The 24144-nt window shown below is 47.3% G+C and overlaps 2 protein-coding genes across 5 annotated transcripts in view; one reads left to right on the top strand and one right to left on the bottom strand.

Annotated features, from left to right (window-relative positions):
* Window positions 1–4103: 4103 nt before the first annotated feature.
* The window catches only part of PAGR1 (PAXIP1 associated glutamate rich protein 1), a 153662-nt gene continuing 133621 nt past the window's right edge, over window positions 4104–24144 (bottom strand). The window contains exons 2-5 of one of the 4 annotated variants that reach the window (XM_083152421.1): window positions 7814–7894; window positions 6727–7154; window positions 6177–6259; window positions 4104–4764 (exon numbers count right to left, since the gene is read on the bottom strand). In XM_083152421.1, coding sequence (XP_083008547.1) covers window positions 4580–4764; window positions 6177–6259; window positions 6727–7154 — 696 coding nt within the window. In that variant the 5' untranslated portion in view covers window positions 7814–7894 and the 3' untranslated portion in view covers window positions 4104–4579. Of the gene's footprint in view, window positions 4765–6176; window positions 6260–6726; window positions 7155–7813; window positions 8065–8093; window positions 8370–24144 lie in introns of those variants that run through there. The other 3 variants (XM_083152419.1, XM_083152422.1, XM_083152420.1) reach the window with 3 other exon arrangements.
* KIF22 (kinesin family member 22) lies at window positions 8175–20581 on the top strand. Its single transcript, XM_083152417.1, has 14 exons — window positions 8175–8616; window positions 12500–12698; window positions 13333–13460; window positions 13530–13690; window positions 13791–14000; window positions 15520–15750; window positions 17304–17457; window positions 17704–17818; window positions 17896–18064; window positions 18158–18350; window positions 18892–18953; window positions 19111–19314; window positions 19596–19655; window positions 19820–20581. The coding sequence occupies exons 2-14, from the start codon at window positions 12508–12510 to the stop codon at window positions 19856–19858; spliced, it is 1917 nt and encodes a 638-aa protein (XP_083008543.1). The 5' UTR covers window positions 8175–8616; window positions 12500–12507; the 3' UTR covers window positions 19859–20581.

Below are 24144 nucleotides of genomic sequence, written 5' to 3'. Positions count from 1 at the left end.
AGGTTTTCCACATTTGCGAGATGAAGTACAGGTGTATGCATTACGTACCGAGAGAGATCGCCAACAGTGCAGGTTTTCTACATTTGCGAGATGAAGTACAGGTGTATGCATTACGTACCGAGAGATATCGCCAACAGTGCAGGTTTTCCACATGTGCGAGATGAAGTACAGGTGTATGCATTACTTACCGAGAGAGATCGCCAGCAGCGCAGGTTTTCCACATGTGCGAGATGAAGTACAGGTGTATGCATTACGTACCGAGAGAGATCGCCAACAGTGCAGGTTTTCCACGTGTGAGATGAAGTACAGGTGTATGCATTACGTACCGAGAGAGATCGCCAGCAGTGCAGGTTTTCCACATGTGCGAGATGAAGTACAGGTGTATGCATTACGTACCGAGAGAGATCGGCAACAGTGCAGGTTTTCCACATGTGCGAGATGAAGTACAGGTGTATGCATTACGTACCGAGAGAGATCGCCAACAGTGCAGGTTTTCCACATTTGCGAGATGAAGTACAGGTGTATGCATTACGTACTGAGAGAGATCGCCAACAGTGCAGGTTTTCCACATTTGCGAGATGAAGTATTGGTGTATGCATTACGTACCGAGAGAGATCGCCAACAGTGCAGGTTTTCCACATGTGCGAGATGAAGTACAGGTGTATGCATTACGTACTGAGAGAGATCGACAGCAGTGCAGGTTTTCCACATTTGCAAGATGAAGTACAGGTGTATGCATTACGTACCGAGAGAGATCGCCAACAGTGCAGGTTTTCCACATTTGCAAGATGAAGTACAGGTGTATGCATTACGTACCGAGAGAGATCGCCAACAGTGCAGGTTTTCCACATTTGCAAGATGAAGTACAGGTGTATGCATTACGTACCGAGAGAGATCCCAAGAGTGCAGGTTTTCCACATGTGCCAGATGAAGTACAGGTGTATGCATTACATACTGAGAGAGATCGCCAACAGTGCAGGTTTTCCACATTTGCGAGCTGAAGTACAGGTGTATGCGCTATGTACCGAGAGAGATCGCCAACAGTGCAGGTTTTCCACATTTGCGAGATGAAGTACAGGTGTATGCATTACGTACCGAGAGAGATCGCCAACAGTGCAGGTTTTCCACATGTGCGAGATGAAGTACAGGTGTATGCATTACTTACTGAGAGAGATTGCCAGCAGTGCAGGTTTTCCACATTTGCGAGATGAAGTACAGGTGTATTTATTACGTACTGAGAGAGATCGCCAACAGTGCAGGTTTTCCACATGTGCGAGATGACGTACAGGTGTATGCATTACGTACCGAGAGAGATCGCCAACAGTGCAGGTTTTCCACATTTGCGAGATGAAGTACAGGTGTATGCATTACGCACAGAGAGAGATCGCTAACAGTGCATGTTTTCCACATTTGCGAGATGAAGTACAGGTGTATTTATTACGTACTGAAAGAGATCGCCAACAGTGCAGGTTTTCCACATGTGCGAGATGACGTACAGGTGTATGCATTACGTACCGAGAGAGATTGCCAGCAGTGCAGGTTTTCCACATTTGCGAGATGAAGTACAGGTGTATGCATTACGCACAGAGAGAGATCGCTAACAGTGCATGTTTTCCACATTTGCGAGATGAAGTACAGGTGTATGCATTACGTACCGAGAGAGATCGCCAACAGTGCATGTTTTCCACATTTGCGAGATGAAGAACAGGTGTATGCATTACGTACCGAGAGAGATCGCCAACAGTGCAGGTTTTCCACATTTGCGAGATGAAGTACAGGTGTATGCATTACGTACTGAGAGAGATCGCCAGCAGTGCAGGTTTTCCACATTTGCGAGATGAAGTATTGGTGTATGCATTACGTACCGAGAGAGATCGCCAACAGTGCAGGTTTTCCACATGTGCGAGATGAAGTACAGGTGTATGCATTACGTACTGAGAGAGATCGCCAGCAGTGCAGGTTTTCCACATTTGCAAGATGAAGTACAGGTGTATGCATTATGTACCAAGAGAGATCGCCAACAGTGCAGGTTTTCCACATTTGCAAGATGAAGTACAGGTGTATGCATTACGTACTGAGAGAGATCGCTAACAGCGCAGGTTTTCCACATTTGCAAGATGAAGTACAGGTGTATGCATTACGTACCGAGAGAGATCCCAAGAGTGCAGGTTTTCCACATTTGCCAGAAGAAGTACAGGTGTATGCATTACATACTGAGAGAGATCCCAAGAGTGCATGATTTCCACATTTGCGAGCTGAAGTACAGGTGTATGCATTACGTACCGAGAGAGATCGCCAACAGTGCAGGTTTTCCACATTTGCGAGCTGAAGTACAGGTGTATGCATTACGTACCGAGAGACATCCCAAGAGTGCAGGTTTTCCACATTTGCGAGCTGAAGTACAGGTGTATGCATTACGTACTGAGAGAAATCCCAAGAGTGCATGTTTTCCACATTTGCGAGCTAAAGTACAGGTGTATGCATTACGTACTGAGAGAGATCGCCAACAGTGCAGGTTTTCCACATTTGTGAGCTGAAGTACAGGTGTATGCATTACATACTGAGAGAGATTCCAAGAGTGCATGTTTTCCACATTTGCGAGATGAAGTACAGGTGTATGCATTAGGTATTGAGAGATCGCCAACAGTGCAGGTTTTCCACATTTGCGAGATGAAGTACAGGTGTATGCATTACTTACCGAGAGAGAGATCGCCAGCAGTGCAGGTTTTCCACATGTGCGAGATGAAGTACAGGTGTATGCATTACGTACCGAGAGAGATCGCCAGCAGTGCAGGTTTTCCACATGTGCGAGATGAAGTACAGGTGTATGCATTACGTACCGAGAGAGATCGCCAACAGTGCAGGTTTTCCACATGTGCGAGATGAAGTACAGGTGTATGCATTACGTACCGAGAGAGATCGCCAGCAGTGCAGGTTTTCCACATGTGCGAGATGAAGTACAGGTGTATTTATTACGTACTGAGAGAGATCGCCAACAGTGCAGGTTTTCCACATGTGCATGCATTACGTACCGAGAGAGATCGCCAACAGTGCAGGTTTTCCACATTTGCGAGATGAAGTACAGGTGTATGCATTACGTACCGAGAGAGATCGCTAACAGTGCAGGTTTTCCACATTTGCGAGATGAAGTACAGGTGTATGCATTACGTACCAAGAGAGATCGCCAGCAGTGCAGGTTTTCCACATGTGCGAGATGAAGTACAGGTGTATGCATTACGTACTGAGAGAGATCGCCAGCAGTGCAGGTTTTCCACATTTGCGAGATGAAGTACAGGTGTATGCATTACGTACCAAGAGAGATCGCCAGCAGTGCAGGTTTTCCACATGTGCGAGATGAAGTACAGGTGTATGCATTACGTACCGAGAGAGATCGCCAACAGTGCAGGTTTTCCACATGTGCGAGATGAAGTACAGGTGTATGCATTACGTACTGAGAGAGATCGCCAGCAGTGCAGGTTTTCCACATTTGCAAGATGAAGTACAGGTGTATGCATTACGTACCAAGAGAGATCGCCAGCAGTGCAGGTTTTCCACATGTGCGAGATGAAGTACAGGTGTATGCATTACGTACTGAGAGAGATCGCTAACAGCGCAGGTTCTTAATAATTCCTAGACTGGAAGCATGTTTGGATGATGGTCAGATTAATGGACAGTGCTCCGCAATAATTTTGTGAATTAAAAAAGTCCACATCCGCTATGTGGGACACTAGCATATTAATTACTGACAGTTTACAAGTTTTACAAGTCAGTTAAAAGTTCGGAATTCTGTAAGGAATCTGGAAAACATGCAGCATTAGCAGTCCCAAACAATCATACAGAACAGTTGCTCTAGAGGCCAATTCCCGTAATACCAGGAGCGAGCAGACGCTAAGGGAATTATGCCTCTTGGGCCGCCAGCATGAAGGATGGGTCCCGATACACAGCCGACATTTCTATTTCAGAGGCACCAAGTAAACAGATACCTCAGATAGATTGAGAGGTCATTATATGGGCTGTGTAATACAACCATTGCACAATATAATATGTAGCGCACTGTTTAATCCCCCAGAGGTGTGCGTGTGTGTAAAGAATGTGAAACTTAATATGTAAAATAAATTTATTTACACAGCACCAGTAAGGTAGAAAGTTACAATACTGGTTAAGACACACACAGGACACAGACCCATCTTCACCTCACATGCCAGCATGACCTTACTGGCAGAGCATGCTGGGACCTGCAGTACCACATGTTGCCAGCCTCTGTGGTAGAAGAACACCAGTCTCCTCAATCACAGGTGGTAAAGTCACATTTCAGTGGTGATTATCTGGCAAATACTGTGAAAATGAAACCGCTAAAATCCCCCACAGTGAGGAAAAAGCTCAGCTCCGTCCGGCGGACATGCAGGGGACAACGAAGCAAGTAAGTGATCAGAGTGGATTTACAACCCACAACAGAGGGCACTGACTCTGGCAGAGGCGATGCACCCGGCGAAGTCACTCGGACCATTTCCCATAATGTCACGTTAGAAGCTGCATATAAATAGGTAGTTTCCGGTGTAGAAGACCGGAATCGTCAGGCTCAATACTTCCGCTGGCGGGGAAAGATGGCAGAGGAGCGTTTAGGGGTGGGCACAGAGTCTGGGTCCATATCAAAGAGGTCACGCCCAGTTTTTAGGATCTGCTCCTCGATCTTCTTGTGACGTTTCATGTCAGAAAGCACTTTGTCCAGCCGCGCCTCTCTCTTCTGGCTGCGCGAGGAGCTTCCTGCGGAGAACCGAGAAAGGGGTGTAAGATATATATGATATGTATACAAAAGTGTGTACTCTAGCGCCCCGCATCTTCCAAAACCCGTGGAGCTTTCCCTCTTACCTGCCAGGGGTAGCTCGCTCTGCTGTGTTACTTCTAGCACAGTGTGGTCTGTATTTCAGCAACTGGTCTTAGCCATCAGAGCCAAGCTATTTGGGTCTTGGTAATTTAGCACAGACAGCTACTGTACTACCGGGGAGACCGGACTTTCTGATATCGGTTACCTATAGGGAGGCCAATACGGGATTGGCGGGATCCCAGGATCTTGGCCTAAAATCGTCAGAATTTGAATCCCGGGATTGCAGCTTCCAATCCCGGGATTAGTACCGCCATGCAAAAATTCACTTTTTGTTTAAAGCCGGGCAGCGCTGAGCACCTTAGTATATGTCTCAGACGCTGCCTGGCTGACTGCTCCTTACCCCCGGAGCTGCTGTGCAGGATTCTGGACAGTGTGCTGTGACAGGCATTGCGGCGCCTGGGCTGTGCAGTGTGACCCCTGACATCACGTCACGCAGCCCAGCCGCCGCTATGTCTGTCAGCACAGCACACTGTCCCAAACACAGAGAGATGCCCGCTGTGCCGCCCCTAGCCGCCGGAGATAGTCAGACGATCCTGCTGCGGCCTGTCACCACCACCACATAAGTGACAGTGCAGGGCAGGGGGGATTGGCTTGAAAGTCCTATGAAATGACATTTGGGGGAGGGGCCGGTTTTTTTCAATTTTTTTTTTTTTATTACGGAGGCCAATCCCAGTAATCAAGCATTTTTTCAATCCCGAATCCCGGGATTGAAAACATGCCCCAGGATTGGCATCCCTAGTTCCCCACTTCCATCACGCAGACACTGCATTTCCAGTTTGATCTCTGGGAGACATTAGTGTAATAAATAGGCTCCTTACAGTAAAGAAACTGCTGGCTGTTCTCTATTCCGCATCCATTTATAACCCCATATAAACCAATAGGGAAATAGATATACCACACACACACACACACACACACACACACACACAACCGATGCCAGCAGAGCCGGACAATAAACTCAGACATAGGACAGGCACTAGAACGTCTATGAGTTATAGGTTATCTGACGGGGGCCCCATACAGAGAGCAGAGGGTGTATAGGGGGGGGGGGGGGGGGGGGGGTTCAGATTGCCAGCTGTGATACTTTACACTGGGTCAGTACAGCCTTAAATTGGATACTGACCATGTAAAAGAAAGGTTCACCCTCACAGACATGTGTATAGAGCATCACATGGACAACCAAAAAATACACAGGACCAGCGTCATAAATCACCATGTTCTACACAGAGAATTACCCTGTGTGTGCCGATTGCCCTAATACCCCACCCGGTAAACCCTCCTTTGTACGTACCAGGTGTCCGTCGCCGGTCAATTAAAGAGTTCTTTGGAGTGCTCGGTTCATCGTCAAAGTCAAATTCGGTGGGAATTTGCGGCCTGCACAAAGAGAAAGATGTAAGTTTCCTATAACCACAGACTATCGTCACAGGAAGATGAAGCAGCAGCAGCAGACGAACAAGATGGATGACTCCGGCCCGTTTCATGAAGAAATCCAAGAGTGCATCTACAGCTGGTGCGACTTGCAGGCTCTGGTGCGTTTTGCACAATTACAACTCAGCAAATCCTGAGGGGTCGATTCAAATGATTTTGTGGGTCCTATCTATGATTGTTTACATTTTTATTCCAAGCTCCCATGACAATTGTCAAAGCAAAATCACAATTTTTCCTCAAGGAACAAAGCAATATCTTCCGCTCACCCTTACCTGAGACAAGCGATGTATACGTTTACACAGAAAATACATGTGTGCGTAGCAGAAAGCTCTATCGAGAATGGGATTTACGGGACCATCGGTACTCCCCCCCCCCCCCCCCCCAAAAAAAACAAAAAAAAAAAAACAACTTACGTCTCATCCTCCTCCTCTTCCTCCTCTTGCTCCTGATCGGACTCATCATCCAGGAGGTCTGGCTCGGGAGTTGGAGGTCTACGATAGAGAATGTCCACTTGAAGGGGGAGCGTTCCCTCGCTGGCAATCAACTCATAGAGGCGTCTTATCTCCTCCGGTGGAGGATTCCAGCCGTCTGTCTCCTCGAGGTCATCGTCACTGCATGGAATGCACCAGTCCTCCTCCTCGTCATCATCATCATCTTCCTCATCCTGTTGCGGCTGCTCTTCTCCATCTACCTCGCCCTCCTCTTTCTCTTCTTCTTTCTGATGTTCCTCCTCTTCTTTATCCTCGTCGTCGTCCTCCTCCTCCTCCTCTCCTTCCTTCACAGCCAGTGACTCCATTCCGGAGGTCACTTTCTCCTCCCCATCTTCTGAGGCTTCCTGCATCTGAGGACAAGAGGAAGAAACTTAAGGAACAATATATAAACCAAATATAGTTGAAAATGGGTGCAGGGAATTCTATGAATGCTTGAGTTAAGCATTAGCTCCCTGTAATACGTTTAAGGATGTGAGTGGGAGATTGTCCACCCCGTTTCGTAAGTTGTCAAAGCTCCTCTCATAGTAAATCCTTACTTGTAGGACTGGTATGTTCATAAGGTTTGGGCATTGTCAACCCAGATAAGACAGACAGCCTGCTTGCTTGGACAGCAAGAGGCATAGGGGGACTGGCCAGATCTACCAAGTCCTCCACTACTGCAATTTTACTGTTCACTCAAACTTTGAGGATATCAGACACTTGTGCTACATGGCTGCTCAATTGCATAACCTGTTTACATCCATAGGCATGTGCCTGTAAATATGAAGAACATGTGACATAAGGATGTCCCATAAACAACAGACCGCATAAAATACACGTGCCTGTCCAGATGTTTCCCTCTGCAGAGACCACCCCCAATCTGACTGACATGGTATGGCCCAGCAGTGTACCAAGTTAGGTATGACATGGTATGGCCCAGCAGTGTACCAAGTTAGTTATGACATGGTATGGCCCAGCAGTGTACCTTAGGTATGACATGGTATGGCCCAGCAGTGACCACTGACTGTACCTTAGGCTCTGACTCCTGGGCTTCTTCTTATGCTGCAATGTGGGGTCATGTGTACAGGGAATATGCGGGTGGAAGGGCCCCCTGGATCACTCACTCTTGAGCCCGGACCGTTCCCCTCTCTGAAGTAAGCTCAGCACAGGTCACTGAAGGCAGAGAGCCGCCATGTTGGGACAGACTCAGTAGGACAGCCCGGGACTCATGACGTCACATCCGCCATTCTCCCTCCATCTGTCACCAACCCCTCCTCCCTGTACCGCCGGCATCATAACATAACACCTACCCGCCAGTACACGGCGCTGTCCGCCTTCTTTAGCACCAACGACTGAGGCGCTGGGAAGGAAGCTTGGGCGGCCATCTTTAATGAGGGCAGGCGCGAAGGCCTCGCCACGTCGTCGTTCTGCAGAATGCCGGATTTATCAGCACGGTCCGCCGGCACGCTCATGCCCAAGCACAGCCCGGGCGGGCGGCAGCTTGTGACGCGGGCGTCTAGCTGCCTGTGACTGTGTGGATGCGATCTGCTATGCAGTCAGGAAGGTTGCCCACAGTGCACATGGCCGCTCCGTAGGGAAAGGGAGTCACGTGGCCCGGTGACGTAGAGGGATTTTTTTAAACTGACCAGTAGGAAGCGGAGCTTGGCTTGGGCCGGAACTGTGCTCGTCACCTGTCTGTCCCGTGTCTTCCTATTGGCTAGTGAAGCTAGCGGCCGCCAAATACAAAAGTGTAGTGTAGCTCCAGCAACCGATGCCGAGGCCCCGGAACGGAGGCCTGTGACCGGAGGAGGAGAGCGGAGAGTCCCCGGGCTGGTAAGCGGCGCTCATGGGGCTCCCATGTGTCCACGGGTGCAGCTGGGTGGCGGCGCATATATGCTGTATGTCCTCAGTCCGTGTCTTATGTCGTGTATGTATGTATGTCACCGGTATCTGCCCCACTGTGTGGCCTGTGCATATATATATATATATATGTCACCGGTATGTGCCCCATTACATGGCCTGTGCATGTATGTGTGTCACCGGTATGTGCCCCATTACATGGCCTGTGCATATATATACATATATATATATATATATGTCACCGGTATGTGCCCCATTACATGGCCTGTGCATATATATATGTCACCGGTATGTGCCCCGTTACATGGCCTGTGCATATATATATGTCACCGGTATGTGCCCCGTTACATGGCCTGTGCATATATATATATATATGTCACCGGTATGTGCCCCGTTACATGGCCTGTGCATATATATATATATATGTCACCGGTCTGTGCCCCGTTACATGGCCTGTGCATATATATATGTCACCGGTCTGTGCCCCGTTACATGGCCTGTGCATGTATATATGTCACCACTGGCATCTGCCCCATTGTGCGGCCTGTGTATGTATATATGTCACCACTGGTATCTGCCCCATTGTGCGGCCTATGTATATATGTCACCACTGGCATCTGCCCCATTGTGCGGCCTGTATATGTATATATGTCACCACTGGCATCTGCCCCATTGTGCGGCCTGTGTATGTATATTTTTCACCACTGGCATCTGCCCCATTGTGTGGCCTGTGTATGTATATATGTCACCACTGGCATCTGCCCCATTGTGTGGCCTGTGTATGTATATAGGTCACTACTGGCATCTGCCCCATTGCGTGGCCTGTGTATGTATGTATAAATGGCACTATTGGTATCTGCCCCATTACGTGGCCTGTGTCTGTGGTGTTTACTCTGTAGTGGTCCTTGCCCAGTGTAATGGTATATACATAGTCCGAGCACTAACACCCCTTTCACATCGCCAAAATAACCTGGATCTCACTATGACCCGGGTTATTGAAGTATGAACTTGGGTCGAGCTGCAGTGTGAAAGCTTCAAACCCTGGTCGAGTAACCTGGCAATTTGACCTGGTCTTAAAGGAAGGGCTAAACTCGGGGGTGCCGGACGGGTTCCCGACAGTCGTTTACCCGACAGTCGTTTACCCAATGTCGGGATCCCGACTTTCAAAACTCCGGGTGCCGACGGCCTCCGGCTATTTTCCCTCGTGGGGGTCCACGACCCCCATAGAGGGAGAATAGAATAGGTGGCTCACGTAGCCAGCCCGCAAGGGGCTTTTTTGCGCTCGCCATGTTGTCTGACTCCGTGCAGTTGGGATCCCCACTGTCTGAGTCCCATATCACACCCAAACTCGGGTTGTCCTCTGTATAATGGGTGAGTGGGTTTAAATGTGAATGCTCCAGATCCGGGATGGCGATCCTGGGTCCGACCCGAGTTTGTGATGGTCCCCAGGGATAGATAGATATCTTTTTTTAGTGTTCACTCTAGGATAGGATTTTTTTAGGGCAGGGGGCTGACCACCGAGAAGCAGGGCTGTGGAGTCGGTAGATAAATGTTCTGACCCCCGACTCCTCGTACTTCTGACTCCGACTCCTCTGTATTAATATGCGAATGTATTTGATACATTCCTTGAAGGAAAGAAAGGCAACATACATATTATTACTACAGAAACTAGAGACTGGGAAGCCAACAGTCTACTGTATTGAACAGTTTAAGCAAAGGACAAACACAATGAAAACAAAGTTTTATTTTTTTTTTTTATTAATTAAATGGCTGGATAGTCGCAGTAGGCATAAACATCAGTTCACAGATAAAAACCACATTATTTGGTTGTTTTGGGAACAAAAACAAAGCTTATCTATATGAACCAAAATCAAACTCTGTAAAACCTAGAAATGGTTTATATTAATCTTGAAATGTAGTTATAGGCTTAGAAAATGTATAGATGGACATTTTCTTCCAGAAACATGTACACATGTCTACCCTCATACAGACAAGCAGGCATGCAGGTTTTAAAATAAATATAAACACTAACAGTTGAATCCGAGAAGCTGTTCCATCAAGTCCTTCTAAGCTCTTCTAGCTATAGAGAATAATCTTCACTCAATAGTAAAAGGTTCAGAAGTGTGGAGCATGAGTTCCGCATGCTTTGTGACGACGACAACAAAAATCAACGAGCCACAATCTCCGCTGGTTTGCTTGCTCGTCACCGTTCAATTCATGGACACAGGGAACGATTTCTTTACCGAATCGTAACTGGCGACGAAAAATGGTGCCTGTACATCAATATTAACCAGCGTAAGGAATGGCTTAGCCAAGGTAAACTAACGACCTCGCGCATGAAACAAGATCTTCATCCGTGTAAAAAGATGTTGTGCGTATGGTGGGAGAGCTTGGTAGAATGAATTTTTCGAGTATACACCAGGTGATTTCTACCAACGAGGTATTGAAAACCTTATTGAACGTTGGAAATAAGTTGTAAACTACAAGGGAGAATACATTTATAAGTATTGGTGCTCCGAATTGTGCGTTGTGTGCCATATAGTGAAGCACATGAAAAGCATGCTTTTTCACGGTCACTTAACGTGTTCGTTTTGCGGTTACGTGAGGCACTGCATGCATTGGTCTTTATTCTTACAGTAGAGAAGTCATTAATTATAATTGTCGGAGTCGTTGCATTGTTTGCCGACTCTGACTCCAGGTACTCGAAATTTCCTCCGACTCCACAGCTCTGCCGAAGGGCACTTTTTTCAATCGGGAGGGCACATTTTATATTAGAAATTTACATTAGAAACCCCCCCCCCCCCCCAAAAAAAAATTGCACACACTGCACTAGGATTACAAGAAAAATAAATAGTAGCGCTAGACAATTTAAAATATTGGAACATGATATTTAATATAAATAACAATAATAAACCGTATTATTTTGTGACCTAAATCAATCACATCTATAATTATAACCTGGAAGCACAGGCACCGAATGGCACTTTGCTGGATATATTATATAGTAATGAGGATCCGTTCCTGTTTGTACCGCCAAAGGTAGTCTGTATGTATGTATGTGTGTGTATATAGATAGATAGATCCTTGTTTTGTTCAGCACTCCGGACGAAAGGTATTGCACCGCGGTGCCTTCCCAAATAATTAATAAGTACAAACATTGATGGTGTCCATATGATTTTGTCTTTATAAACTACTTTTGCTTTCACCTAAATCTGTGGAGTGCCGCCTTATTCCCCTCCAGCCACAGTGTTGGTAGGGATACATATATGTGTGTGTGTGTGTGTGTGTGTATGTCTCTCTAGTTTGAGAAATGGGTGTATATTTACCACAGCAGATGTCCATTAGAGGAATGAATTGGATTGCATAGCAGCGACATCCTTCATACTGTCAGAGAGAGGGGTTTAGAGTTCCGTAGCGACTGAGGCTCAAGATGAGCCACAGTGGACATACCTTAGAACAGTCAGGGCTTAGGGTGTCGTCAGGGGGTGTAGGTCGACAGTTTTTCAGTAATTTGTTTTTGAGCCGATTTGTGCCGACAGGTAATATTTCATACCCTACCGCTGGGGTGTAGAGGGAGAATTTAATAGTGTGCAGCGAGCCATGCGAGGGGACGCTGTACGCTGTACGCTGTACGCTGTACGCTGTACACTGATACAATGTCCTTGTTGATGTCCGTCAAAATTTGGGAAAAATCATTATGTAAAAACTCATTTTTAAATTTTGATGGCCGACCTAATGCTTGTGTTGAGATTTCGTGTGGGTGGGGGTGGGGTGGATGGCCCAGCATGGCGGCGGGGAGAGTGGAGGGAGCAGTTTCCTGATGGGTCATGTCTCCTTCTCATCTCTTCTATGACAGCTAGAAACATGGCGAAGAGAGTAAGTGTCATGGATAGCCATGTAGCGAGCAAGAAGGCCACGCCCTCCCGTGTCCGCGTGGCAGTGCGCCTCCGGCCGTACATGGAGAAGGACGAGGAGAAGGCCTGCGTGAGAGGCCTCGACTCGCAGTCACTGGAAATCGTCAACTGGAGGAACCAGCTGGAAACCATGCAGTACCAGTAAGTACCCGGTTCCTGGGCAACTACACCCCCTGGCACACACAGACCAGTGGCTTCAGGGACTGCTATACTGAGCACACACAATCTGACCATAGCACTAGTGTGTGTGTGTGTGTGTCGCCGGGAGGGTGCCTAGAGCCTGATTCAGAGGTGACCGCTGTTGTACAAATCTTACTCCGTCATCTGTAACTTTGCAGATCAGCGGCCAGGTCTGAATTGGGCCCTTAGTTCGGGCATACAAGGGTTACAAATTACAGTAGTTGGAGGTATAGCTATTTTTTGGAGGGTTTACCTGCAGGTAACTGGTCACTTGCGGCATCATATAAATAATGGGATTCCGGTGTGTCTGAGAATTTCTGTAGCGCTATTTATAGTGACCGGAAACCTCTGTGTCTGTAACTGCCGCAGATGTCATCTGGGACCTACCTCTATACAGTACAGAGCCTGGCGCACACTTACTGTACAGTTCTACATCGGTATACATAGTCTTACACAGCAATAGTATGTGTGGAGATAGCAGGTTACATCTGCCGGCACACGCTGAGTCCCACCAGTGTCTATTACTGCAGGGTTGGTGTCATTCACACAGCTGGGGAACGTCTGGGTTTACTGTGAACTTCTATTTGTTCCATAGATTTGATGCATTTTACGGAGATGATGCCACTCAGCGGGATCTCTACACTGGTTCCGTGTATCCGATTTTACCCCACCTGCTAATCGGGCAAAACGCCAGCGTGTTTGCTTATGGTCCTACAGGAGCAGGTAGGTACTTACCCTTTTGATGATGTTTGGTGCTGTTATAAGTGATGATTAACCATCTCTGTCCTTCAGGCAAAACCCACACAATGCTCGGGAACCCCATCCAGCCTGGCGTGATTCCTCGGGCCGTTAGAGACTTGCTACAGATGACCAGGACAGCAGACTCTTCCCCTGCGGAGGAGAACTGGACCTACAACCTCACCATGTCATATGTGGAGATTTACCAGGAGAAGGTAAGTGACCTGAGGTCTCCTCCTTCATGGTGCTGGGATCTCCTAGCGTGTTCTGTAAGTGCTCATGGACTTGTCATCTGGTTTCCTCCACTTCTCGCAGGTGATGGATCTTCTGGAGCCGAAGAACAAGGACCTTCCAATACGAGAAGATAAAGACCACAACATCCTCATCCCCGGTGTGACGCAGAAGACCATTAACACGTTTTCAGACTTTGATGAACATTTCATCCCTGCTAGTCAGAACCGAACAGTGGCCAGTACCAAACTGAATGACCGGTCCAGTCGCAGCCACGCTGTTCTGCTCATCAAGGTAGCGCCCCCTCCAAATCTCATGGCCACTTTTTAGTCTGCAGCGAACTCTCTGCTTTTCTCTGCTGGATCTTCAACTTTTATCTTCTCACTATACTTTTTCCGTTATTCTCTGTTCGTCTGTCAAAAGTAGGGTTATGGGGTGCTATAGCGGATGTAATTTTTGGGTGCACAATGGGAGGGTTTGATTGGCATGTTGGAATCTTGGGGATGTTCTTATGTACACGCAATCTTAAAGTATTTTGCTTAAGTTGATTTAATGAGAACGTATGGCCCGTGGGTTCATAGAGGTGTGCACTTCACTGGTCTCTGCCATGGGAGGTGACTCCTCCTGATTGTGTTATGAAGTGGGAACTCTCTAATGAAAACCGGATGTCGGTGGCTGGACGTTTACTAAAACCAGGAAAACTCTAGAAATGAACCAAGACAAACCCCCAAACCCAGGCCAAATGTGTTTATTAAAATGCCTTCACATTTCTGAACTCCAGGACCACAAGGTCACTAAATATGTACTGCTGATGTTGTAGGACAGGTGTAAGCTGACGTTTGTCATGCTCTCTGCCTGTTGTTGGGGCTCATAGTAACATGGTAATTAAAGCAGAAAAAAGACGTTGGTCCATTGAGTTCAATCTATCTGACTTGTAACTACTGACTTTAGTGGCCAAAAATGCATCCAGTGTTGTAAATTCATTAACAGTAGTTGCTGTAACCACCCCACCGGCAATGAGTTCCAGAATGTTACTGCTCTGATGGTGGAGAATCCTCTTCTTAATTAAGTACGGAATTTATTTTCCTCGAGACTCAGTAGATGCCTGCGTGTCCTAAGTATAGGCCTGTTAGTGACCAATCATCTCCCAGTTCCATATGATTCCCAATCCTGTATTTGAACATACTGATCATATCACCTCCCAACCTCTGTTTCTCCAGTGAGAACATATTCAGCCTGGATAACCTATCTTTGTATTCTAGTGATTCCAGACCTTTTACTAGCTTAGCCGCCCTTCTCTGTACCTGTTCCAATTAATTTATGTCCTTTTTAAGGTGCGGTGCCCAGAACTGAACCCAATATTCCAAGTGTGGTCTGACCAATGCCTTGTAAAATGGCACTATCACATTGGCAGTCCTTGAATCCATTCCCCTGTTAATGCATGCCAGTGTCCGGTTTGCTTTTGCTGCTGCACTTGAGCAGTGTGCACTATTACCCAATGTATCATCTATGATGAACAAATCCTGGGCTCTGCAGTGCTGATATGTTCCCACATATTATTGTTTCTTCTTGTGCAACTGGGTCGGTATAAATAGAAAACCTCTTAGGTGGAGCCGGAGTTCTGGAGGTTGTGCCAGTGTTTCTCAGGCTTTTGATGTGTGGTGTTGCTGTCACAATACGCCCTTGTCCCTGCAGTGTGCTGGTGCTCCCTGCTGCAAGGAGACCATAATGCGCAGAGCCCACCTGTAGGTTTGTCACCGCCAGTATGGGGTTACGTTTCCATAACATGAAGGTCCTTTGTTTTCCCTTATAGGTGCAGAAGAACCAGCAAGTGCCTCCATTCAGACGACTGACCGGGAAGCTGTACCTGATAGACCTGGCTGGGTCCGAGGACAACCGGCGTACAGGAAATCAGGGGATACGCCTGAAAGAGAGCGGCGCCATTAACTCCTCCCTCTTCACGCTCAGCAAAGTGGTGGATGCCTTAAACCAAGGCCTTCCCAGGATCCCGTACAGAGACAGCAAGCTGACGCGTCTCTTGCAGGTGAGGGCAGGCCTGGCTGCTTGCCAAGGAAATGGAGTTCTGTTCTTTCTGAGTGTAAGGTCCTGTGTGACACCATCCTAAGGAAGGGTTCAGTATAGGAGCCTAGCTTACTGGAAGTAGGAACACCTTTACCTCCAAACATCATGTGTCCTTTATATATAGACCTAAGAAAATACAGGGAGTGCGCGATAGGGGCCTCTCAGAGTAACTCTGTCACACTATATGAAGTTATCCTGGCACTTGGATACTATGCAGGTCTGCCTGTACCCTCTCCTGTTTTGTGGGATCTCGGGGCAACAGCAATAATCCTTTGTTCTTTTACTGCTGAAAGATGACCGACCGATCTATGGTAAAATTAGAATAACAAAAATCTTTTCTATAAGTGGAAATCTCACATGAAATGATCGTTATCTAAAACACTGATGCTTAAAGGTGCGTGAAGATATGTCCTGGAAGGTTGTGTACTAGTTCATGTCGTGTAACCTGTACAGTTGTGGCCTTGCCTGGAATGGCAATGATCAGCAATGTGTAATATGCTCCCACACGGTTACTGAGACAAGGTGGTAACAATGATGTAAGATTAACAGGCCTAGGAGAAGTTGGTGATTATGGAGAAGAGTAAACCAGCAATGGCACCTGTACTGAAAGGAGTCTACCTGGTTTCTGTGTGTGGTTGGATGTGTAACAACTAGTAATCCAACTCGACGCAAAAGCTACGAAAGCTAGTCTGCTACCTTCTGTGTTTGTGCATGTGTGAGAGAAGTAGTTTCACTCTCTGCCAGCAGATGGCGGTGTTTCAGAGGCATATATTCAATGCCGTGGGCGAGCGGTGACTGCGAGCAGGACTTTTTGCTCGCAGTCACCGCTCACCCTGTCAGTATTCAATTGACACCCCTCATTCGCAAATTCCCCCTCGCTCCGTTTTTTGAGCGAGGGGGAATTTGCGAATGTGCCTCCAAAAGCTGCGAGAGCCGAGGCTAATTACAGCGAGTTTGCTGCACTAGCCGCGGCTTTTGCAGTTTAGGGGAATCCTCGTAGTTCTGTGACAGCGAGGATTCCCCCGGAACGTTGCATAGTGCGCGGGGGTTAAACTGCGAGTATCACTGGTTTTCTGTGATCCTCGCAGTTTAACCCCCTCGCCGGCCGCTCGCACCGGCATTAAATACTGCACAGAGACTCCCGGACACTATCTATCCTTTTCACATCACACCTCAAACCCAAGTTGTTGCCCGGTTGAGGTGTGGTGTGACAGGACCAACCCTGCAATTTGAACCAGGTTATAAGGGTTAAATTTGGGTCAACTGTCTATAATGGGCGACTGAGGTTTAATGTGACCGTGCCGGACCCGTGGTAGAGATCCCAGACCCGGCATAGAACAAGTTATTGGTGACACTGACATTGTACCTGTAGTCGCTGCTATGCGCCTGATTGCACAGCTTTGTGGGGTGAAGCGTTATTACCATAGCAGGTATTTGGGGGCACTTGGCCAGTAAAGCTGACTTTATGCTTTTCTTACTATACAATGTAAGTGATTACTCCGCTCTTCCTCCTAGGATTCGCTCGGGGGATCCGCCCACAGCGTTATGATAGCGAACATCGCACCGGAACAGGCCTATTACTTTGACACGCTTACTGCCCTCAACTTTGCTGCCAAGTCCAAACAGATCATTAATAAACCCTTCAGTCAGGAGACCACGCAGGCCCCAGGTAAGATGGCGGAGCGGCTCCAATTCATGCCCTACAGAGGTTGTAGGCGACAATATGATCATGTATTCCCAATATACTGCGGCAAGTAGCTAATTGTTTCCTATGCGTGTTCCTGGAAATGTATCCGATGGTTCCGGAGTGTAATGTGGATAAGATAATGGGACTTTTAGTTACATCTATAACTAATAAGGTTCTTCCTTCTGCTGTGATTATAACCCTAACCCTCGTTCCCTCTGTTCCGCCCAGCTCATCCCTCTATGAAGAGACCCCGGGAGGAAGCGGAGCCGGCTCAAACTCGGCTGAAGAAAATTAAAACTGAATCCACGGAAGTGTCTCCGACCTCCGGTGATGGCCCCAACAAGTGCGTTACTGGCGCTGTGCGTAGCCATATCAGCTGAGCCTCTGCCCGGCCTCCTTCTCACTCTGTCCTCCTTACAGGCGGAAGCTCAACCTGGCCTCGCTGGAGCCGTCCGTGGTGGCAAGGCTCCTCAAGCTGGATAAGATCCTTAGTGAGAAGGGGAAGATGGAAAGCCAGCTGCTCAGCACCCCCAAACGGGAACGTATGGCCCTGCTGAAGAAATGGGAAGAGAGTCAGATAGAGATAGAGGTGAGTAGGTTCCTGGCCTATGAGCACATATGTCTAAATGGAAATGCAATATTCGGTGTTCCTGTCCCTAACGTCCTCCTTCCTTGTGCTCAGCGGCTGAAGGAGAAGCAGAAAGAGTTGGAGGAGAAGGCCATGGCAGCCGAGGCCCGTTTTGAGAAATCCGGCGCCTCCGACTTTGATTTGTCAGATTCCAGTGTGAATGAAAGTACGTTCCGGGCCCCTCTGAGGACACGCGCCACATCTACCGCCAAGGCTAAGAAAGTACTGCGTGTCCTGCCTCTACAAGGTGAGCATAAATGGGCAACTTCTAAAGACTTGGCAGCTGTAATGCATGGGGGAGCTGAGAGGTGGCGCTGTGCTGCATAGCGTCACAGAAAGGCCGCGTCATTTACAGACCTGGTCATTGGGTGTCTCTTGTTGGTTGCATTGGTTTCCAAGGGGTCATATTATGCAGGAAACTGTGGGGTAGATGTATGAAGCAACTCGTTACTTGCCCAACAAAAATCCTGCAAGTGGCAGCATCACCCAGGGCCCTCCTACCTCCATGTCGGTTTGTTTATCACTGTTCCCAATTGTAAAATGCAACAAATAAGCTGCACTCTAAGAAACTAAATAAAATAAGGGAGAAGTGGCTGGTACTGTATCACCGGCCATTCAGCTCCTAACTCTCCCTTATTAAGCCTGTATCTTAACAGTCAGGAGCTGATTGGCCGGTGATACAGTACCAGGCACTTTATCACTTCTCTCTTATCACTGCTTCATACATCTACCCCACAATGAGTTTCTGCTGGCCGCTTACTTATCACTCTTACATTACTTTTCTCTAGGCCTCAATTTACAGCAAAATGTCCACGAAGAAAGCATTACCGTTGTCGAGAAGAAAAAACGGGTAATGGCAAATATATATTTTTTATTTATTTTTAAATATTGGAAGGAAGGTTCTATTTATAAAAGTATTAAAGTTGTGTCCGGGGTGGGGGAAACCGGGGCTGATGTGGTTCTAGGTTCCACCAGTTACTGATTTAGATGCTTTAAATGTGTTTCAGCCGCAGAAACCTTGCGCGGGGCGGGAGAATGAGCCCGGCTGGGAGGTCACCATGCAGACAGACCTGCTCCAGAGCGGCAAAGAGAAAATCCTGCACCTGCTTAACAACGGCTCCGTGAAAGAGCTGAAGTCCCTGCAGAAGATCGGCGACAAGAAAGCCAAACTCATCGTGGGTTGGAGGGAGGTCAACGGCCCTCTAAAAAACGTGAGCGCAAAACCTCCAACAACTCTTCTCATTGTGACCATGATCTATGCCCGCGCCTTAGTGGAACATGCTATGGGCTTAGAAAGGCCGCCAAGAATTCAGATGTCGGGATAAATATTTTTAAAGGCTTTTAAATCTGTAATGTTTTAGGCTTTGGGCTGGTGAAAGTTCCTTTGCTGATAAGAGGGTTATCTCTCAGATTTTGGGGGAGAGGCCTCTCTCCCGGTCTTTTGTGGCGCACTACATATGCCAGTAACACCTGACTTTTTGTTTTGTCATAGGTGGAAGATCTAATAACTATGGAAGGAATGTCTGCCAAACAAGTGTCTTCATTTGTAAAGGTGATTACTGTTTATTAATACCGGCTACTCCGTATGAATTCATTTTCTCTGCCCCAATGTCACGGGCACAAATTAACACTTCAGCTATGAGACCGCTGTATAGTACACACGGGGGGGGGGTTCTTGTTACTAAAAGTGACCTGTCTTTCTATGTCTACCTACAGGCCAACATCCTGACCATAGTGGCCAGCCGAAGGCCGTAACACCCTGCACTTCTCTCTCCGAGAAGCCTCATTCTCATGGATTCTATGAAACCTTTTCATTCACCACGACCTAACTCTGCGTGGGACTAACGGAGGTTTGTACAGCTGTGGATGGAGTCTCCTGTGGGTCCTCTTGTGTCCCTCATCACCCACAAACTCCCCCCTATTGTGAGACTCTATTGTCTATGACAAACACAAACTGGAGAACAAGACAATGGGGGAGGGTGGGGTTTATATTACCTGCCGGATATTTTAGCTATTTTGTTTGGTTAGTTTTTAATACCAGGCGGCTTTGGAACTGAATGAGGACTGCGACTCTCCACTCGCTGTGAATAACGTCCTTGCAGAGTCCGTCCATCTCCTTTATGTCGCTATGACGGAACCACTTGGTTTTAAGAATTATTTTAAAGGCAGATTCAGAAATCATCTTGACTGGGCTCATCGCTCCTTGGTGTAGGACATTACAGTTGCTGGGACCTTTTTTTTTATTCCATGATCCTTTTTTATACTGATTAGTGTAAAGTAACTTATTTTTTTTACTGCCCGCAATGGCCTTTCTCCCAGCATGAAATGTTTCCTGCCAGAAGGTTTAAAGAAACCATGTCCGGGCGGAGAAGATTGATGGTTTTATTCTGTGGTCCACTTGTTCATATCATTTTTTATTTTTTTTTCCGGCTGCCTGTTCTTTGTGTTGATAATAAAACATGCTATTTTTTATTTAAATGCTGCGATGTCTGTCGTCCTCTTTTTTTATTTTTAATTGCTAATGGTACTTTCCTCTACCTCGCCATGGCAGCTAACACATGGGTTTCCTCCTTTATAGGTAGATATCTGGAAAGGAATCTATATAAGGCCCGCCCCCGAAAGGCTGTGTCCCTTTTTTTTTTCCAGGTAGATGGAGGCTTACCCTGTGAAGTGCTGCAGCCTTCCCCGCTGCCTAGCGCAGTAGGGGTTTAGGTAACGGATTATCCTATGGTCTCCAGCTACCTAGTGTAGTGGGGAGTCCTGCTGCTGAAGGGTCCCGCAGCCTAGTGCAGTTAGGGACCAGTTTGGGTGCTGTGGTACCTGAGTCCACTGTGTCCGGGCGTGTTGATGCTTGGCATGACCGGGGGACGCGGCGTCTAGCAGCATTGATGTGGTCAGCTGGGCGCCGGAGCTAAATGTCGCGCAGCGTCTGACGTGATCTCCGGGCGCTGGGGATAGGCGCCGGATCTGACGCGCTAACAGCCGGCCAACCAGGTGAGGGCTGTCTGGTGTCACTACCCATGGGGCGTTGCGCCGATTGTGCAGCGTCTGATGTCATATGAAGTAGCCGCAGGTGCCGGAATTCTTCTGTATGCTGCACATATTTACACTGCTAATTATTCCATATGGACGCTGCAAGAAGCAAAAACAGATACAAGCAGACAGGGTAAAGCCCTGTGAGCAGGGGTACTGGTGTTATGCTCTTCTTATACTGTGCATTTTTTTTTTCTATTAACTGTATTGTGTGGAGTAGCTGGAGGCTGCTAAGATGGAGGAAGAGACAAAGCAGCTGCTGTCGAAGTCAGGGTAAGCCTAGGAACTAAATGTGTGTAACAAATAGATATGGGGGATGCTTATGCTTCTGTGTATATTCTGCTAGGTCTGAGACAAGCAAGGAGAAGGCTGAGACCAAGGCTAAGCATAAGAAGCTGCACTCTGCAAAATGTGCATTGTGTGATCGTTTTGCCAGAGAAATATACAGGATCAATATGCGAGAAGTGCACGGGATCCCAGCAGTTGGGGTCATCCCAAATATCAGAGCTTGTGTCCATGCTTAAAACGTCCCTGGAAAGGATCTAGCGAAAATGTCTTTGAAAAGGCCTAGAGAGATGTTAGCAGAAGATTCTGATGGTTCTGTGGAAGGTCCAATCTTGGGGACCGAGGAGGAAGTTGAGGAAGGCGAAGTCCTTCAAGAAAAAGTGGAGTTGGATTTTTTATCCTGACCTGCTTAATAATTTGTTAACACTAATTAATAAGTCTCTTAACATTGAGGACCCTCAGGAAGAGGGCAAGTTACAAGACTTACTATTTAAGGCTGAGAAGAAAAGACCTAAGACGGTCCCTCTGTCTAAAACCTTAAAAGAGGTCGTGGAGGAGGAATGGGATCACCCAGAAAAAAAGGTTACAATCCCCTTAAGGGTAACAAAGATGTACCCGTTTGAGGCAGAGCAAGTGAAGGCATGGGAGGTAGCACTGAAAGTGGATGTGGCTATCGCAAGAATTTCTAGAAAGACTACTCTCCCGCTAGAGGATGCTGATGTGTTCAAAGACTCCATGGATAGGAAGATGGAGATGAATTTCCTCTACCTCCCCCATGGCAGCCAACACCTGTGGGTTATCTCCCTTCTGGGTAGTACTTGGAAAGGAAAAAAGACACTCGGCCCCTATATAAGGCTCCTCCTCCTTGGCCTCATTGTCTTTTTTTCCTTTCCAGCAGGGTAGTGCATGGAGACAGCAGGAGGAAAAACTGCAGGAAAGGTTTTTTGGCTTACCCCAGGAATGAGGACTGATCCCGCCGACGCCTAGAGCGCTCCGGCGGGATGGAGAAGGTGATGCCGGCCTTCGGAGGTTATAATGCCTCCGGTGCTGCATGCCGCTTCCTAGAGGAGTAGGCTATACGCGGAGGCGTCCTCAGGCGGCATAGGAGCTTACAGCTGTGCGCGCCTGGTCCGGGTTAATCAGCACGTGAAACCGGACGGGCGTCATAGGGGGCGCGGCGCATAAGGATGACGTGGCCTTACACGGAAGTGCCGGATCTGAGACGCGCTGTGCGGCTGCTGGAAGCACGCTGATCCGCCCAGAAAGCCTATACCCTATATACAGTCTGCAAAAAAACAGTGAGATTAAAGCAATATGGAGGAGGAAAAACGGCCAGTCGCAAAAAATTTTGGGTAAGCCATATATCTGATATGAAATGAGTGTATTGCTAATACTGGCTAAACACTCTGTGTGTTTTGTACAGGTCGGACTCCAGTTAGGACAAAGGGGAATTTAAGGCAAAGCACAAGAAACTACTCTTAGCTAATTGCTTGATGTGTACGAAGTATCTGCCGGATAATAATATTGGCAGTGTTTGTAAGCAATGTAAATCACCTCAAATACCTCTAGCCCAAATGACGGGACTAGTGGACATGCTCAGAAGTGCCCTGGCTGACACCTTTTGTAACCAAGGAAGATTTGGTAAAAGCTACAGGCAAGAGAAGCCGATCTGTAGTGAGTGAGGATTCTGCAGGTTCAGCAGATGACTTAGGGGCAGGAGCTTTGGTGGATGAAGATGAGGTGATACCAGATAAATCAGACTCGGATTTTAATCCAGATATGGTAAAGAATCTCATATTGTTAATACATAAGTCCTTGGAAATAGAGGATAAACAGGAAGATGTTTTACCTCAAGATCTTCTGTTCAAGGATAAAAAGAAAAAGGGCAAAACTTTCCCACTATCACAGTCCCTTAAAGAGGCGGTTACAGAGGAGTGGAAGCATCCGGATAAAAAGGTTTCGGTACCTTTAAAAATAAATAAAATGTATCCATTCCAAAGTGACCAGGTCTCGACGTGGGAAGAGCTGCCCAAGGTGGACGCAGCTATAGCTAGAATTTCAAAAAAGACGACACTTCCTTTAGAGGATGCAAACATCTTTAAGGATCCTATGGAGCGAAGAATTAGAGCTAGGTTTGAGGAAACAACACCTAACTACAGGAGCAGCCTTAAAGCCAGCAGCATCCATGGCTATAACAGCAAGGGTCCTCAGAGGGGGGTGTCAACAGTTGGAAGCCGACTTACTGGACGGTATTAAGAGATCAGAAATAATAAAAGGTGTGCAGAATATGCAATTGGCAATAGAATTTCTTTGCGGGGCATCTATGGACTCCGTGAGGTTAGCAGCAAGGGCAAATGCCACAGCAGCAGTAGTGAGGCGGGCCCTTTGGCTCAAACCATGGGCAGCTGACGTACAATCTAAAAATAAGCTGTTGACACTGCCGTTTCAAGAGGATTATTTATTTGGAGCACAGCTAGACGAGATAGTAACATAAAACCCCGGGAGGAAAATCAGTTTGGTTGCCCCAAGACAGACCGACTAAAAAAGGCCCAAATAATAAGCCGTTTAAATATCAACCGCAGGATTATAAGGATGCTAGGGCTTATTGCCCAGGCAGAGGATACAGGAGAGGAAATTGGTCTTCGAGATCAAATTTTCGTGGCCAAAGAGGAAGAGAAAATAGATTTTTCTCAAAACAGAATACTCAATGACGCCAGACCACA

The sequence above is a fragment of the Crinia signifera genome, chromosome 7, assembly GCF_055691185.1.
Source record: "Crinia signifera chromosome 7, ASM5569118v1, whole genome shotgun sequence".
NCBI classification, from domain to species: Eukaryota; Metazoa; Chordata; class Amphibia; order Anura; family Myobatrachidae; genus Crinia; species Crinia signifera.
Note: the sequence above shows the minus strand (reverse complement) of the source record. Positions and strands in the feature narration are given on the sequence as shown.